Source organism: Loxodonta africana, chromosome 19 (genome assembly GCF_030014295.1).
Source record: "Loxodonta africana isolate mLoxAfr1 chromosome 19, mLoxAfr1.hap2, whole genome shotgun sequence".
In the NCBI taxonomy this organism is placed as follows: domain Eukaryota; kingdom Metazoa; phylum Chordata; class Mammalia; order Proboscidea; family Elephantidae; genus Loxodonta; species Loxodonta africana.
Window position 1 is genome coordinate 22614765 of NC_087360.1, and position 18860 is coordinate 22633624.

Below are 18860 nucleotides of genomic sequence, written 5' to 3' on the forward strand. Positions count from 1 at the left end.
GAAAACCGAGATCTCGAACTTTTGAATTCTAATTAAATCTGGAAGGGAGAAGGAGCTATCACAGAGAGATAGAGAAAGTGGTAAACAAAGGCTGAAGGCTCTGTTCACCTGTGATGGTTAATGTTGTGTCACCTTGGCTAGACCGTGATCCTCAGTGGTTTCGCAAACACTATCATTCTTTGTTTTGTGATCTGATGTGAATTGGAAGGGGAGTTTCCCTGGGGGTGCGGCCGGCATCCAGTATGTAAATGGATGTTCTTGAAAAGCTCGCTTTCTCTCGACCCTGCGCTTGTCCTATATGACTTCCAGTTCCTGGGATATGAGAAGCCTTCAGCCTGCTGCTTGACCTGCAGGTTTTGGATTCGCCAGCTCCTGTGACCCCATGAGCCAGCAGCCTGCCGCCTGACTCACAGATTTGGGACTTGGAAGCCCCATAATTGCGTGATCCATTTACTTCAAGTAAATCTCATTCTGTATTTATATATATGCTTCTTTAAAGAACCCAGCCTAAAACACTACCTAAGAGTTTTTTTTTTTTTTTTGCAGAAAATAGTGTGGACAAAAACACCAAATACCAGGGAGAACTGACAAAGTTAATTCTTTTGAAAATATCAATACCCCAACAAAAAAAACACAAGACACACAAAGATAAGAGAAGCAATGGTGCATCCAAATGAACACGACAGAGGAAGTAAAATTGCATCTATGAAAGTGCAAATAATGAAAAGAATGAAAGAATGTAATACAACAAGGTTAAGCATAATTAAAGAACTAAGGGAAAACGTAAACCAAAACCAAACCTGTTGCCGTCGAGTAGATTCCGACTCATAAAGATATAAAATATTTAAGGAAAGCAATGCATGAACAAGATGAGGATTTAAAAAAAGAAGCCAAACAGAAATATTGCAACTGAAATGAAAAACACGATGGAAGGATTTAACAACAGACTTAGGCAGAAGAAAGAATCAGTGAATTAGAGGATAAGATTGTCCAAATTACAAAGGCTGAAGAGCAACAAGATTGGAGTCTCAAGTCAAGTTTAATAGAATTACGGGACAATATCAAGAGACCTAGTAAATGCATCATGGGAATTCTGGAAGGAGATGAGCAAGAAAGGGACAGAAAGAATATCTGAAGAAATAATGACAGAATTTCCCAAATATGATGAAGGACATGAATTTACAAATCCAAGAAGCTCAAAGAACGCCAAGCAGGTTAAACCAAAACTGATCTACACAGAGACATGTCATAATCAGGCTCTCGAAAAGCTGTTCCGAATGGAGTCGTAATAGTTTGTCCTGGATAGAATGGGAAAAAAATGTGGAGCAGACCTCAAATTCTTATTTAAAAAAAAAAAAAAAAGTCCAGACAAACTGGAATAGTAGAGAACAGAGGACTTCCTGAAACCATTGGCCTGAGATGCTCTTTAAACGTAGAATCGAGCCAATCCCCTGAGATCACCTTTTAGTGAAATAGCAGAGAGGCACACTAAATAAAGTATATTACCCATAAAATCAGTTCCCTACCTTAAAAATCGTCAGTATGAGATCAAAAGGTCAACAGTTACTTAAAAGCACAAACGAGAAGATAAGGGGGCAGGGAAACTAGAGTATTGAAAAGGGAACAAACTGAACACAGAGAATGTTGACGCATTGTGATAAATGTAACAAATGGCACCAGACAATTTAGTATGGAAATTGTCAAACAGAAACCTAACTTGTGTAAACTTTCACCAAAAACTCAATAAAATATTATTTTAAAAAAAAATTTAAAAAAGATATAGAGAATCCTGGAAGCAGCACAAGAGAAGCCAAATATCACATATAAAGGATCCCCAATAAGATTAAATGCTGATTTCTCCTCAGACACAGTGGAGGCCAGAAGACAGTGGAATGACATATTTAAGGTACTGAAAGAAAAAACTGTCGACCAAGAATACACCCTGTCTTCACTTATCAACACGATTAGGTTCTGGAGACCAAGTCTTTATGCAGAATCGGCATTATGTGAAAAGGGAGGTTTGAACTGCCGACCTTTCAGTTAGCATCCGAGCATGTATGTAACCACTGCACCACCAGGGCTCCTTGAAGACATGCTGAATAAAATAAGTATCATGAAAAGACAAATATTGTATGACCTCACTTATATAAAAAGAGAACTGGCAAATGTATAGAGACCAAAGTTTATTAGTGGTTGCCAGGGGTGGGGGGTGGCTGTAGGAGGATTTATTGCTTATGGAGCACTGAGTTTCAGTTTATGGTATTAGAAAAATTGTATTAAGAGTAAGGGTTGCACAGCCAATTAATGTGATTGATGTCAGTATGTCGTACACATGTAAAATGTTGAGTTTGCAAATGTGTGCTAGATATATTTATGATGACAACAAAAAAAAGTAGCTGGTGAGGCTGGTTATGTACAGCCAAATACCTCAGGGGATTTAGTTTTTTGGTTTGGAGGTTTAGGATCATGGTTTCATGGGATGTCCCAGTTAATTTGCATAATACTGTGTTTAGTGCTTCGTTTCCACCTCCTAGTTTATTGCATAGTGCCTGAGGTCTTAAAAGCTTACAAACAGTCATCCAAAGTACAACAGTTGGTCTCTATTTGCCTGGCACAACAGGAAGAAGGAGAGTCAGGAGTAGGAGGAAGAAATGGAATGTATGGCTGATTGCCCAATAAACACTGCCTTCTTTGCTTTGAGACCTTGGAGACCAGAAAAACTGGATGGTGCCTGGTTACCGCTATTGAATATTTTGGTCAAAGATTCTATAGAAGAACCTGATCAAAAGGGAGAAAATGCAGAACTGAATTTCAGATTATCATGGAATCCAGAATTTCTGGAGCTGTAGAGGCTGGATGAACCACCAAAACTATTATCCTAAGATAATTTTTAATTTTCAAGCCTTAAACCAAAAATATCCCCTGAAGCGTTCTTTAAACCAAACAGTAGTTTAGCTTAATTAGTAAAGAACACTTGCATTGAGCATTGTGCTCTTTTAAGAACTATATGGGACCAAATTGACAGCAGCAGCTCAAAAGATTCGGTAGGCAATTTAGGGGGCAGTGAGTTTACGTTAATGGGGGAAAAATAATTCAGATAATGCGGTGAGAATGGTTGCACAATTTAAAGAATGTAATCACTGTCACTGAAGTGTACATGTAGAAATGGTTGAATTGAGGTATGTTCTGTGTATATTGTCAACAACAAAAAAAACACTACTAGAGGAAATGGTAAGTCAAAATAAAATACCTCAGGAATGGAAAGGCAATGGGAGAGTATTTGCGATGAACACCAAATCCATAATGAGAGAAAGCAAGTGGGCTAATTATGGTTGCAGAACAGAATATAAGTATTGTAAACCTGGAACTGCTACAAATAATATTTGCAACAAAATTAGGAGATGGGGAGAGAGAAGGAAGTGTCTTAGTTATCTAGTGCTACTGTAGTAGAAATACCACAAGTGGGTGGCTGTATAGAACAGAACAAAACACTGCCCGGTCCTGCGACATCCTCAGGATTGTTGTTATGCTTGAGCACATCGTTGCAGCCACTGCGTCAGTGCATCTCATTGAGGGCCTTCTTCTTTTTCACTGACCCTGTAACAGGTTAGGAGGCTAAAAGTCTGAATTAAGAGTGCTGGCTCTAGGGTAAGCCTTTCCTTGTTGACTGGAGGAAGGGCCTTATTCCTTGGCTCCTGGTGATCTTCATGTGGCATGGCACCTGTCTTCTGCCATCTCTGCTCTCACTCACTTGTTTAATCTCTTTTGTATCTCAAGAGATTGATTTAAGACACACCCTACACTAATGCTTCCTCATTAACCTAACAAAGAAAACTCATTTCCAAATGGGATTATAAACACAAGTATGGGAGTTAGGATTTACCACTCATTCTTAGGGGACACACTTCAATCCATGACACCAATCTTGTAGACATTTGATGTTGTGGGAAATGGAAGAACCATAAAAAATCTGGATGGCTTGAACTTCTTAAAAATTTTCTGACTTTTTTTTTTTAAACGTATGCTTTTCAAACTGTCTTGACTGAGAATGACCAATAGTAAAGTACAAAAGAAGTTTCAAAAAAGAATCCTTATTCTCCTGGGTATGATATCCTCTGGTATTTTCTATTCTAAAGTGTTCTATCCTAATCCATTTTAAAAGTGATGGTTACAAGCCACTAATGGGTTATGGCCTGCGGTTTGAAAATACCAAGGAATCCTTAAGGAACTAATCATAGTTCTAGTCATGAACAAATGTTTTACTGTAATCTAGTATTTGTTGTTTCTTTTGCTTTACCTTTTCTTCTATAATATTCAACTAATCCTAAATTTAATAATCTTTAAGTTAAGAAAGTCAATGAAGTGCGTGGTCCATTAAAATGATCTTTCTCTCTATTTTAAAAGTCTCATATAGTCACAGGAAGACGCTTTGAGTGATGTTTACCAAATGCAAACATTGGTGACCTGGGGCTGTATTTTGGAGGGTGAAGAGTTCTTCTGTAGAGTTTTCTATATGGTTTGAATTATTTTTTAATAAGCATGTATTGCTTTAATAAAGCCAATCAAGTCATTACTTTAAAAAAAAAAGGAGGGGGGGGGGGAAGAAAGACCAATTGGAGCCCTGGTGGCACAGTGGTTAAAAGCACAGGCTGCTAACCAAAAGGTCAGCAGTTCAAATCCACCAGCTGCTTCTTGGAAACCCTCTGGGGCAGCTCTACTCTGTCCTGTAGGGTTGCTATGAGTCAGTTGACAGGACAACAAGACAACAATGGGTTTGGATTTTTTTGGGGGTTTTGGTCAAGAGGAGAGCCTGCACCCCAGCCCCATGCACAGGCCACACATTCCCATGCTCTCTTGTCTGGTGTTTCCCCAGGGATGTCGGAGACGCCCTTGCTTCCGTCCTCCCTCATGCTGCTCAACACGGCCCACGAGTATCTGGGTAGAAGGTCCTGGTGCTGCAATTCAGATGGGGCACTGCTGCGCTTCTATGTGAGTGTTTCCCTGGCCTGAGCCACTTTGGGGTGGGGCAGGGCTGCGGGCCGTCTTGGGTTTGCTGGGCTGTGCCTTGCAGTGGGGCCCATGTGGGCTTCTCTGGCTTATTCCATGTGTGACTGCACATAGTGGCCAGAGTCTGGAGTTGTTCCCTGTGTAACTGAGGCTATGGAGCCTTGGATCTGGCCTTGACCAGTAGGTAGACTTAGAGTGAGTTGTTACTGAGAGTCTCTTACATGTCAGGCACAGGGCTAGGCACTTTAATAGTAATTTAGATTTTTTTTTTAATGGCATTCATCACTTAACCCCACCTTCTCAGCAAGCATTGCTCATCACACCGTGCAGCATATGCTCAGTGAATAGTCATTGCTTTCGTTTACTCAGTACATATTTAGCAAACGTAAACAAGCGTCCTCTCACATATCAGTTGTGGGTGATGGAAGGTTGCTCCCTGGTCCTGCTGGGGTAAGCGGCATGAACCTGGTCCCCAAACCTCACTTCTCCAGTTTTCTTAGTGTGTATCTTTTTTGGTGACCCAGGAGCTCTAGGCTGTCAGGGTCTGCCCATTGAATTTGAGGGTGTAGAAGTGATAGGTGTACTGATGTGCTGACACCGGACAGGCCACTTCTTGTTGAATTATCCTTTCCCTGCCCAGGGCCTGGCTACCACCTGGCCCTCTGCCTCCACTGCCTTCCCTCTCCCTGTTCTTCCTGCAAATCCCAGCTTGGAAGGCACTTCTCAAAGAGGCCTTCCCAGCCCCACTGGATAGCGCGCTCTTCTGTGTTTCGGTCATATGCCCTACCCACACCAGACAGCTTCCATGAAACCAAAGACCTCTTCTGTTTTGCTGTCTGCAACATCCCTGGGGCCCAGAGCAGTGCCTGGCGTAGACTACTGCCAAATCAGTATTTCTGGAATGAATGAATGAATGATTGAATATGAAGAATTCATTCATTCACCCAGAATGCTTGCTGAGCGCTCATCATTCTGGGTGCTGTGTTTTCATCACTGCCTTTTCTGGACTGGAGGTAAAGAGTGTGTTTTGAGAGTGCTTTGAGACAAACATAAGAGAGACTTTTGTGTGGATCAAATCCTCAGATAGAGTGGAAATGCTGTTCTCTTAGGGCAAGTCCTCTGGGGTCCCATCTTTTCTTAACTTGAGTTAGTATTTCTTTTCAAGTGTTCTGTTTGTTCTACACTCAGCTGAAACGGACCCTCTCCTGTGGAGTCTTTACTAACTTCTAGATAGTTGCTTCTTCCACTGTATCCCATGTAGCACCACCCAGATTCTGTATATATTAACAATCTGCCCGATTTGCTACAAACTTTCCTTCTAAAAGAAATGTTACTGATAGGATATATAGCCTGCTCTTTATCACCCTCTCTCCATCTCTCAAAGTCTTTTTGTCCATACTTTTATGCATTATTGCATATCCGTGTATCAGTTAACAATGAATTTAAAAATTTTTACACATAATATGTAGTATATAACATTTAGCAGCTTTTTATCATTGCAAGACACTGAGATATGTTCACATTGCTACAAGTAAATATGATTCATTCACTTTCATTGCTTTATAGGATCTTATTGTGTAAAGCCGAAACCAAACCAAACCCAGTGCCGTCGAGTCGATTCCGACTCATGGCAACCCTATAGGACAGAGTAGAAGTGCCCCATAGAGTTTCCAAGCAGCGCCTGGCGGATTCGAACTGCCGACCCTTCGGTTAGCAGCCGTAGCACTTAACCACTATGCCACCAGGGTTTCCTTATTGTGTAAGTATACCAAAAATTTCAGCTTTTTATTGTGGAAAATTCCCAATATATGTAAAATAATGATAGCAGTATGGTGCACTCCCATACACTGAGCGCTGATCAGCAGTTAGTAACTTAGTGTATGGGCACACCCCACTTATCCCCCATCTCACATTGTTTTGAAGCAAATCCTAGACATTGTATCACTTCATCTGTCAATATTTGTTACTGTATTTTTTTTTATCTAGTCCCCCAAAGATGACATTGTTCATCTAATTTTTTGGTTATAAACAGAATTATGGTTCATATCCTTCAAGAAATTATTTTATGTGTGGGTGTCTCTGGTGTGTTGTTGCTGTTAGTTGCTGTTGAGTCGATTCCAACTCATAGAAGCCTTATTATGTACAACAGAACAACACTATGCCCAGTCCAGTGCCATCCTCATGACCTTTGGGGTGTTTGAGTCTATTGTTGCAGCTATTGTGTCAGTCCATCTCATGGAGGGTTTCCCTTGTTTTTGCTGACCCTCTACCAACCATGATGTCTTTTTCCGGTGATTGGTCTTCCCTAATGATGTGTCTAAAAGTAAGTAAGCGGAAGTCTCACCATCCTCGTTTCTAAGGAGCATTTTGGTTGTATTCCTTCTAAAATGGATTTGTTTGTTCTTCTGGCAGTCCACACGATAGTCAGTGTTCTTTGCCAACACCATAACTCAAATGCATCAATTCTTCTTCTGTCTTCTGGATATCTTTTCATTGTGCAGCTTTTGAAGGCATATGATGTATTTGAAAAAACCATGGCCTTGGTCAGGCATACCTTAGTCTTCAAAGTGACATCTTTGCTTTTTAACATTTTAAAGAGGTCTTTTTTGCGGTAGATTTTCTCAATGCAATTCTCGACTGCTCCTTCCATGGACACTGATTGTTGATCCAGGTATAATGCAGTTGTTCACCACTTTGCTTTCTTCTCCATTTATCGTGATGATGTATATCAGTTTCTGGTGTGGATTCCTATAAAATGATTGCAGGGTATGCACATTTTCAAATTTAAAAAGCTTTATTTTCAATTTTTTCTCCCAGGATCATTGAACTGATTTTGTACTCTTGCTAGCAATATGGGAGTTTCCCCACATCCCTGTCAGCCCTAGGTACTGTGGACTTAGCTGTTGAACCCCATCTGAGAGGCATGGAATGATATTTCATTGTTCTTTAAATATTCTTGATAATTATTAGCGCAGTTGAGTATCTTTTTATATCGGCCCTTTGGGTTTCCACTTTGATAAATTGCCAGTTCATATAATTTGCTCATTTTTCTGTCGGGTTGTCTTTTTCCTATTAATCTGTAGAGCTTTTTATGTATTCTGAATTCTAGTAATTTCTATGATATATATGTTGCAAATATCTTCTTTCAGAGTGAGACTTGTCCCTCTTTTTTCCCCCTAAGTTTTTATTTTGAGATAATTACAGCTTCACATGCAGTTGTAAGAAATTGAGAGATCCTGTGTACCCTTTGCTCAGTTTTCCCCAGAGATACCATCTTGTACAACTATAGTACAGTTATTACAATCAAGAAATTGACATTGATCCAACCCACCAACCTTATTCAGATTTCACAAATTTTCTATGCAGTCGTGTGTGTGTGTGTGTGTGTGTATTTGTACTTGGTTCTGTTTATTTGGCTTATTTGCCTTATCTTTTAACTTTGTGCAAAGTGTTTGTTTTACAGAATTTTAAAAACTTCATGTCAGTTTTACTGGTTTATGATTTTATACTTTAAGAAATTATCTCCTCCCACAAGGTCATAATGATATCCTTCTATATGTTAGTCTAAAAGTTCACTCGTCTTTTTCACATGTGATCTTTATTCCATCTCTATTTTTTTTTTGCTTATGAGATAAAGTAGGGATTCAGTTTTATATTCCATATGGATGACCAGGTGGCTTATACCCTGTATTGAAGAGTGTGTCTCCTCTGCACTGATTGGTAAGGGCACCTCTTTGTTCTCTCCATATATGTGAGGTTTGTGCTAGGACTCTGTTCTTTGGATTGGTGTAGTTGTCTGTTCCTTTGCCCATACCACAGCATCTTTGAGAGACCTTGATACCTCCTAGGGTTAATCTACTCTCCTCTTTGTAAGCTTGCCTTGGCTATCCTTGGCCCTTTGCTCTTCCATAACTTTGTAAGATCAGTCTGTAGAGTTTAATGACATACCCCATTAGAGTTTTGACTGGAACGACATCGACCTTAGAGATTAATTCAGGGGAGAATTGCCACCTTTGTATAATTCTTTCCAGTCATGAAATATACACAGTATATCTCTCCATTTATTTAGGTCTTGTACTTTTATAAGAAAAAGTATATCCCTTAATACAATTTTATAGATTTTTCTATAAAACTCTTGGGGATCTTTTGTTAGATTTATGCCTGGGTGTCTTTTTTTTGTTTTTTTCCTTTGAGTCCCTGGGTGTTGCAAATGGTTTACATGTTCAGCTGCGAATATAAAGGTTGAAGGCTTAAAATTCACCCACAGGTGCCTTGGAAAAAAGGCCTGGCAATCTACTTATAAAAAGCCAGCCATTGAAAACCCTATGGAGTGCAGTTTCACCCTGATGCACATGAATTTCTTTTATAAGGATCAGCGCAAGGCTGGTCCTATGAGGTGGAAGTTAAAGATGTCCCAAGTGTTCGACTTTGTCGAACTGCTATACCACTCCATCTCTAACATCAACTACTCCCCCTTCCCTCGGTATTCTCTCTGTGGTCTTTGGGTTCCTTAATTCGCTGTAGCATCTCACAGAACTCACTAACCATACTTACGGTTAAGTGGTTTATTAGGGAAGTAACAGGAACAACTCAGGATACAGTTCTCGATCAGGATAGCTTCTTCAAGCCCTCTGCTGTTACGCCCGGCTCAGGGCCTCGCTGCCACCGGGCCCTGCTCAGGGCCTTCACGAGCAAGTGTTACTGCTCTGAGCTCTGTGGGCCCACAAGCCCCACCACAGCTGGCTCGTGCCTGTCTCTGATTCCTGCTGTCTCACAATGATATCGCTCTTGCTACTGCTGCACTGCCATCGCTCGCTGTCTTCCGTGTTACAGCTCCTTCTCTGTCTCCGTGTCTCCCTTTAAACCTTGCAAGATGGCAAAACTGACCAGTTGCCTCATTAGGGTTCCATACATCTTATTTGCATGGTTCCACCCCCACAAGGAGTTCTGTGTACCTTATTTACATTAGCAACAAGCTGTCCAACCCCCTTGGTGGGCCACAGCAGTTTATTTGCATAGTCCCACCCAGTCATTGTGTGGGAATCACAAAGACTACAGCTACAAGGGCCATATTAGGTAATTCACTGCAGAATATGTACCTCAGAAGAAAGGCCTGGTGATCTGCTTTAAAAAAATCAGCCATTGAAAACCCTGTGGAGCGCAGTTTTATTCTGATGGCACATGAGTCACCATAAGTTGGAATCGACTACATGGCAACTAGCTTTATCATTGTTTTATTACTGTTGTATATAGATATTTTAAAATTAAATTTTCTGTTTTGTTTTTGCAGGTGTGTAGGAACACTGGTCTTTTTTTTTAATAAATTTATCTTGTGCATAGTTCCATTGCATATTGATTTTATTCTAATGCATGTTAGATTTCTTAAATTTTCTATGTATACAGTACTTAAAGTTCTCTTTTTTTTTCTTGTCTCATATTCTTGGCCAGGGATCAGGAAAATTTTCTTTAAAGGGACAGATAGTAAATCTTTTAGGCTTTATGGGCTATACGGTCTTTGTTACAACTACAGGTAGTCTCCAACTTATGACAGGGTTCCATTTCAATGACCCCTGTTGTAAGTTGGTTCTGACACCTCTTTTTTTTTTTTTTTTTTAGTTTTCATTATTATTGCCTTTTAATATTAGTATCTTGATAAATCTGATTTTTATTTGTCTTTTGGGGTTAGAAACATTACATATAAACTTACAGATATATTTTAATACATACATTAAAAAAAAACACATAAAAAAATTTACGCTGACAATGAAGAGTTGGACAACATTGGGCATTTTGCAGTTGCAATAGTAACTCCACTTGTGGAAGGTTCTAGGTCATCTGGATTATCCCTGGTGTAAAAAAGGCATGGAGAGGGGGAGTGTAGACCACCTCTAACTTTACAAGAGGGAAGGAGAACCAAGATCAACAGCTGAAGGCTGACCCCCATGAAGTAGAGGCCAGGCATGCCTCCTCTCTCCACCATCTCTACCCATTCTGATACCAGCTGTCCCTCCCATGGCACTCTCTATATCTCTGCTGGGTTTGATAATTCATTGCAGTGGCCACACAGAACTCACAGACCATACTCAACAATTATGGGGTTTATTAGGGAAGTAACAGATTACAATTCAGGCTCAGGAACACTTAAGGATACAGTTCTTCCATCAAGATAGCCTCTTCGGAGCCGTGCTTGCAGGCATTACTCTCCTTGGCCCTAGGCCTCTGCCCAAAGACACTTAGCTTTCTCTTTCCACGGGCCAGGAAGCCTACCATGCCATCTCCTGCTGCTGGGTCTCTGCTGCCAGGCCTGTCCTGCTAGTCTTTGCTGCAGGATCTCTCTCTTTCTTGCCTTTGGGGTAGCTCATTTCAGGCCCAGTGGGATGGCAAAACTAACCAGTCCCCTTGGTAGGCCACAATGCCTCTATCACACAGTCCTGCCCAGTCACCTGGGTGGAAGTTAAAAGACCATGGCGAGAAAGGCCACACAGAAGCAATTCATTACACCACACCTGGGAATGGGGTTGGCATTTCTAGACAGAAAATTAGTGAGAGTTGTCTGCATAGCCTTTTTCGTTTTTACTTAAGATACATTTCACCGTAACGTCTCACTGCTTTCGGAATCTGCCTATCCACTTTGGCAAAGTGATGAGCATTTGCGTCTGTATTTTCAAGCAACTGAAACCCCTGATTTAGTTTAGAAAAAGCTCCAGCTAATCCTTTCACTGTAAAAAAAATTTTTTTTTAACTTCTTTCCTTCCTCTTTCTCATTATTTCTTCAGAGTTTCTTTCCTTTTCAAAATCCATTAAGTTCTGATCTGTCAGTTACCCTTCTTCATGATCTATAAGTAGTTCGATATTAGCAATATCAGGTTCTAAATTCAGCATTCTTGCCATATGGACGGATTATTCGGATCAAATGCATGGAGTGTGTTCACATAACTCAGCAATTTTTCCTATATCCCCTGCATACATTTTCTTGTAACTTCCTCCCAGAAGATGCAATGTTCAGATACACTGATAGTCATAAGTGTGGTTCATCAAAACTCAAATATGTTGTAAGTCAGAGACTGTTGTTGTTAGGTGCCATTGAGTCAGTTCCAACTCAGGGTGACCCTGTGTACAACAGAATGAAACACTGCCTGGTCCTGTGCTGTCCTCACAATCATAACCATCCTTGAGCCCATTGTTGCAGCCACTGTATCAATCTATCTCGTTGAGGGCGTTCCTGTCTTTACCAAGCATGATGTCCTTCTCCAGGGACCGGTCCCTCCCAATAACATGTCCACATTGGTGAAATGAAGCCTTGCCATCCTTGCTTCTAAGGAGCATTCTGGCTGTATTTCTTCCAAGACAGATTTGTTTGATCTCTGGCAGTCCATGGTGTGTTCGATATTCTTCGCCAACACCGTGATTCAGAGGCATCAGTTCTTCTTCAGTCTTCCTTATTCATTGTCCAGCTTTCGCATGCATATGAGGGAATTGAAAATACCATGGCTTGGGTCAGTCACACCTGAGTCCTCAAAGTGACATCTTTGCTTTTTAACACTTTAAAGAGGTCTTTTGTTTTTTTAATTAATTTATTGTATTTAAGTGAAAGTTTACAAATCAAGCCAGTCTCTCATAGAAAAAGTTATACACACCTTGCTATGTACTCCTAGCTGTTCTCCTGCTAATGAGACAGCACATTCCTTCTGTCTACCCTGTAATTTCAATGTCTGTTCAACCAGCTCCTGTCTCCCCACTTCCTTCTCATCTCCCCTCCAGACAGGAGCTGACCACATAGTCTCATGTGTCTACTTGAGCCAAGAAGCTCACTCCTCACCAATATCATTACCTATCGTATAGTCCAGTCCAATCCCTGTCTAGAGAGTTGGCTTCAGGAATGGTTCCAATCTTGGGCTAACAAAGGGTCCGGGGACCATGACCTCCAGGGTCCCTCTAGGCTCAGCCAGACCATTAAGCCTGGTCTTTTTATGAGAATTTGAGATCTGCATCTACTGTTTTGCGGCTCCAACAGGGATTCTCTGTTGTGTTCCCTGTAAGGGCAGTGATCGGTGGTAGCCAGGCACCATCTAGTTCTTCTGATTTTAGGCTGAAGTAGTCTCTGGTTTATGTGACCCTTTCTGTCTCTTGGGCTCATTTTTACTATATGTCTTTGGTGTTCTTCATTCTCCTTTAAACAAGTCTTTTGCAGAAGATTTGCCCAGTGCAATACATCATTAAGTCAGGGACTGCCTGTACTGAACTCTGCCATCATAGCACAAAAGGAGCCACCAAAACCAAACCAAACCCCATTGCCGTCGAGTTGATTCTGACACATAGCAACCCTATGAGTACTACACAACAATAAAGAACAATGATGAACTACTCTGGTGGGTTTCCAAGGAGTGGCTGGCGAATTCAAACTGCTGACCTTTTGGTTAGCAGCCAAGCTCTCTTTTTTTTTTTTTTTAATTGTACTTTAGAATAAGGTTAACAGAGCAAACTTGCTCCTCATAAAACATTTAGTATACATTATTGCTTTATGACATTGTTTGCCAACCCTACTACATGTCAACACTCTCTCCTTCCCTTCCCCATTGCTAGCTTTCCTATCCCCTCCTGCCTTCTCATCCTTGCCCCTGGACTGATGTGCCCATTTAGTCTCTCTTTTTTTTTTTTTCGTGCTTTTGCATTTGTGGTGTATTTTTTTTTAAATAATTTTTATTCTGCTTTAAGTGGAAGTTTACGAATCAAGTCAGTCTCTCACACAGAAGCCCATATACACCTTGCTACACACTCCCAATTACTCTCCCCCAGTGAGACAGCCTGCTCTCTCCCTCTACTCTCTCTTTTCGTGTCCATTTCGCCAGCTTCTAACCCCCTCCACCCTCTCATCTCCCCTCCAGGAAGGAGATGCCAACATAGTCTCAAGTGCCCACCTGATCTAAGAAGCGCAGTCCTTACTAGCATCCCTTTCCAACTCATTGTCCAGTCTGAAGAGCTGGCGTCGGGAATGGTTCTGGTCCTGGGCCAACAGAAAGTCTGGGGGCCATGACCACTAGGGGACCTTCCAGTCTCAGTCAGACCATTAAGTCTGGTCTTATGAGAATTTGGGGTCTGCATCCCACTACTCTCCTGCTCCCTCAGGGGTTCTCTGTTGTGTTTCCTGTCAGGGCAGTCATTGGTTGTAGCCAGGCACCATCTAGTTCTTCTGGTCTCAGGATTGATGTAGTCTCTGGTTCATGTGGCCTTTCTGTCTCTTGGGTTCATAATCACCTTGTGTCCTTGGTGTTCTTCATTCTCCTTTGATCCAGGTGGATTGAGACCAATTGAAGGATCTTAGATCGCCCCTTGCTAATGTTTAAGACCCCAGAAGCCACCCTTCAAAGTGGGATGCACAGTGTTTTCTTAATAGCTTTTGTTATGCCAGTTCACGTAGATGTCGCCTGAAACCGTGGTCCCCAGACCCCTGCCCCGGCTACACTGGCCTTCGAAGCATTCAGTTTATTCAGGAAACTTCTTTGCTTTTGGTTTAGTCCAATTGTGCTGACCTCCCCTGTATTGTGTGCTGTCTTTCCCTTCACCTAAAGTAGTTCTTATCTACTATCTAATTAGTGAATGCCCCTCTGCCACCTTCCCTCCTTCCCCCATCTCATAACCACAAAAGAATGTTTTCTTCTCAGTTTAAACCATTTCTCAAGTTCTTATAATAGTGGTCTTATACAATATTTGTCCTTTTGCAACTGATTAATTTCACTTAGGATAATACCTTTCAGGTTCCTCCATGTTATGAAATGTTCCACAGATTCTTCACTGTTCTTTATCGATGCATAGTATTCCATTGTGTGAATATACCGTAATTTATTTATCCATTCATCGTTGATGGGCACCTTGGTTGCTTCCATCTTTTTGCTGTTGTGAACAGTGCTGCAGTAAACATGGATGTGCATATATCTGTTCGTGTAAAGGCTCTTATTTCTCTAGGATATATTCCAAGGAGTGGGATTGCTGGATTGTATGATAGCTCTATTTCTAGCTTTTTAAGGAAGCGCCAGATCGATTTCCAAAGTGGTTGTACCATTTTACATTCCCACCAGCAGTGTATAAGTGTTCCAGTTTCTCCACAGCCTCTCCAACGTTTATTATTTTGTGTTTTTTTGATTAATGCCAGCCTTGTTGGAGTGAGATGAAATCTCATTGTAGTTTTGATCTGCATTTCTCTAATGGCTAATGATCGTGAACATTTCCTCATGTATCTGTTAGCTACCTGAATATCTTCTTTAGTGAAGTATCTATTCATATCTTTTGCCCATTTTTTAATAGGGTTATTTGTCTTTTTGCAGTTGAGTTTTTGCAGTATCATGTAGATTTTAGAGATCGGGTGCTGATCGGAAATGTCATAGCTAAAAACTTTTTCTGTAGATAATCTTTTTACTGTTTTGGTGAAGTCTTTGGATAAGCATAGGTGTTTGATTTTTAGGATCTCCCAGTTGTCTGGTTTCTCTTCTGTACTGTTAGTAATGTTTTGTATACTCTTTATGCCATGTGTTAGGGCTCCTAACGTTGTCCCTATTTTTTCTTCTATGATCTTTATTGTTTTAGATTTTATGTTTATGTCTTTGATCTATTTTGAGTTAGTTTTTGTGCATGGAGTGAGGTATGGGTCTTGTTTCATTTTTTTTTCAGATGGATATCCAGTTATGCCAGCACCATTTGTTAAAAAGACTGTCTTTTCCCCACTTAACTGTTTTGGGGCCTTTGTCAAATATCAGCTGCTTATATGTGGATGGATTTATGTCTGGATTCTCAATTCTGTTCCATTGGTCCATGTATCTATTGTTGAACCAGTACCAGGCTGTTTCGACTACTCTGGTGGTACAATAGGTTATAAAATCAGGTAAAGTAAGATCTCCCACTTTATTCTTCTTTTTCAATAATGCATTATTTATCTGGGGCCTCTTTCCCTTCCATATGAAATTGGTGATTTGTTTCTCCATCTCATTAAAGAATGTCGTTGGGATTTGGGTCAGAATTGCATTAAATGTGAAGATCGCTTTTGGTAGAATAGACATTTTTATAATGTTAAGTCTTCCTATCCATGAGCAAGGTATGTTCTTCCACTTCTGTAAGTCTCTCTTGGTTTTTTGCAGAAGTGTACTGTAGTTTTCTTTGTATAAGTCTTTTACGTCTCTGGTGAGATTTATTCCTAAGTATTTTATCTTCTTGGGGCTACTGTAAAGGGCATTGATTTGGTGATTTCCTCTTCGATGTTCTTTTTGTTGGTGCAGAGGAATCCAACAGATTTTGTATGTTTATCTTGTATCCCGATACTCTGCCAAACTTTTCTATTAGTTACATTAGTTTTCTTGAGGATTCCTTAGGGCTTTCTATGTATAATATCATGTCATCATGTCATCCTTTTACTTCTTCCTGGCCAATTTGGATGCCCTTTATTTCTTTATCTAGCCTGATTGCTCTGGGTAGGACTTCCTGCACAGTATTGAATAAGAATGGTGATAAAGGACATCCTTGTCTGGTTCCCGATCTCAATGGGAATGTTTTCAGGCTCTCTCCATTTTTAGGGTGATATTGGCTGTTGGCTTTGTATAAATGCTCTTTATTATGTTGAGGAATTTTCCTTCTATTCCTATTTTGCCGAGAGTTTTTATCATGAATGAATGTTGAACTTTGTCAAATGCCTTTTCTGCATCAATTGATAAAATCATGTGATTCTTGTCTTTTGTTTTATTTATGCGATAAAAAAAAAATTTTTTTTTTTTAGGTTACATTAATTGTTTTTCTAATGTTGAACCATCCCTGCATACCTGGTGCGAATCTCACTTGGTCATGGTGAATTATTTTTTTGATAAGTTGTTGAATTCTATTGGCTAGAATTTTGTTCAGAATTTTTGCATCTACATTCATGAGGGATACAGGTCTATAATTTTCTTTTTTTGTGGTGTTTTTACCTGGTTTTGGCATCAGGGATATGGTGGCTTCATAGAATGAGTTTGGTAGTATTCCGTCCTTTCCTATGCTCTGAAATACCTTTAGTGGTAGTAGTGTTAACTCTTCTCTGAAAGTTTGGTAAAACTCTGCAGTGAAGCCCTCCGGACCAGGGCTTTTTTTTTGGGTTGAGAGTTTTTTGATTACCTTTTCAATCTCTTCTTTTGTTATGGGTCTATTTAGTTGTTCTGCCTCTGCTTGTGTTAGTTTAGGTAGTGTGTTTCTAGGAATTCATCCATTTCTTCTAGGTTTTCAAATTTGTTGGAGTACAATTTTTCACGGTAATCTGATATGATTCTTTTAATTTCAGTTGGGTCTGTTGTAATATCGCCCATCTCATTTCTTATTTGGGTTGTTTACTTCCTCTCCTGTTTTTCTTTTGTCAGTTTGGCCAGTGGTTTATCAATTTTGTTGATTTTTTCCAAAAACCGTCTTTTGTTCTTGTTAACTCTTTCAGTTGTTTTTCTGTTTTCTATTTCATTTAGTTCAGCTCTGATTTTTATTATTTGTTTTTTTCTGGTACCTGTGGATTTCTTTTGTTGTTCTCTTTCTATTTGTTCAAGTTGTAGGGATAAGTCTTTGATTTTGGCCCTTCTTTTTGGATGTATGGATTTATTGATATAAATTGGCCTCTGAGCACTGCTTTAGCTGTGTCCCAAAGGTTTTGATAGGAAGTGTTTTCATTCCCATTGGATTCTCTGCATTTCTTTATTCCATCCTTAATGTCTTCTCTAATCCAGTCTTTGTTGAGCAGGGTATTGTTCAGTTCCCAAGTGTTTGATTTCTTTCCCTTGCTTTTCCTGTTATTGATTTCCACTTTTATGGCCTTATGTTCAGAGAAGATGCTTTGTAATATTTCAGTGTTTTGGATTCTGCTAAGGCCTGCTTTATGACCTAATATGTGGTCTATTCTAGAGAGTGTTCGATGTGCACTAGGAAAGAAAGTATACGTGGTTGCTGTTTGGTGGAGTGTTCTGTATATGTCTACGAGGTCAAGTTGGTTGATTGTGGCATTTAGATCTTCCATGTCTTTATTGAGCTTCTTTGCGGATGTCCTGTTCTTCACCGAAAGTGGCGTGTTGAAGTCTCCTACAATTATTGTGGAGCTGTCTATCTCACTTGTCAATGCTGATAGGGTTTGTTTTATGTATCTTGCATCCCTGTCATTGGGTGCATAAATATTTAATAGGGTTTTATCTTCTCGGTGTATTGTCCCTTTAATCATTATATAGTGTCCTTCCTTATCCGTTCTGATGGATTTAACTTTAAGGTCTATTTTGTCACAAATTAATATTGCCGCTCCTGCTCTTTTTTGATTGTTGTTTGCTTGATATATTTTTTTCCATCCTTTGAGTTTTAGTTTGTTTGTGTCTCTAAGTCTAAGGTGTGTCTCTTATAGGCAGCATATAGATCCTTTTTTTAAATCCATTCTGCCACTGTCTGTCTCTTATATTGGTGCATTTAGTCCATTTACATTCAGGATAATTATGGATAGGTACGAACTTAGTGCTATCAGTTTGCTGTCTTTTTTGTGTGTTGTTTACGGTTTCTTTTTCCCATTTAATTTTATGTGCTGAGTAGATTTTCTTTATACTTTGTCCTTTCCTCATATTTGTTGGTGATTTTGTTTCTGCTGAGTCTCTTTTTCCCTGGTATTTTATTTTGATGAGTGGGATAGTTTGTCTTCTTTGTGGTTACCTCAATATTTATTCCTATTTTTCCAAATTTAAAACTAAATTTTATTTCTTTGTATCGCTGTATCTTCCTCTCCATGTGGAAGGTGTATGATTACATTTTTTATCCCTCTTTATTATTTTAATGTTGTCTTCTTTTCTATATTAACATCGCTGTTACCGTTTTGGGCTTTT

General features: G+C 39.9%; 1 protein-coding gene across 7 annotated transcripts in view; it reads left to right on the forward strand.

The window, feature by feature from the left end:
• CABIN1 (calcineurin binding protein 1) overlaps positions 1-18860 on the forward strand; it is a 192771-nt gene that overhangs the window by 66947 nt on the left and 106964 nt on the right. For all 7 annotated transcript variants that reach the window (XM_064272401.1, XM_064272406.1, XM_064272405.1 and 4 more), the window contains one exon: positions 4874-4989. In XM_064272401.1, coding sequence (XP_064128471.1) covers positions 4874-4989 — 116 coding nt within the window. The remainder of the gene's footprint in view (positions 1-4873; positions 4990-18860) is intronic.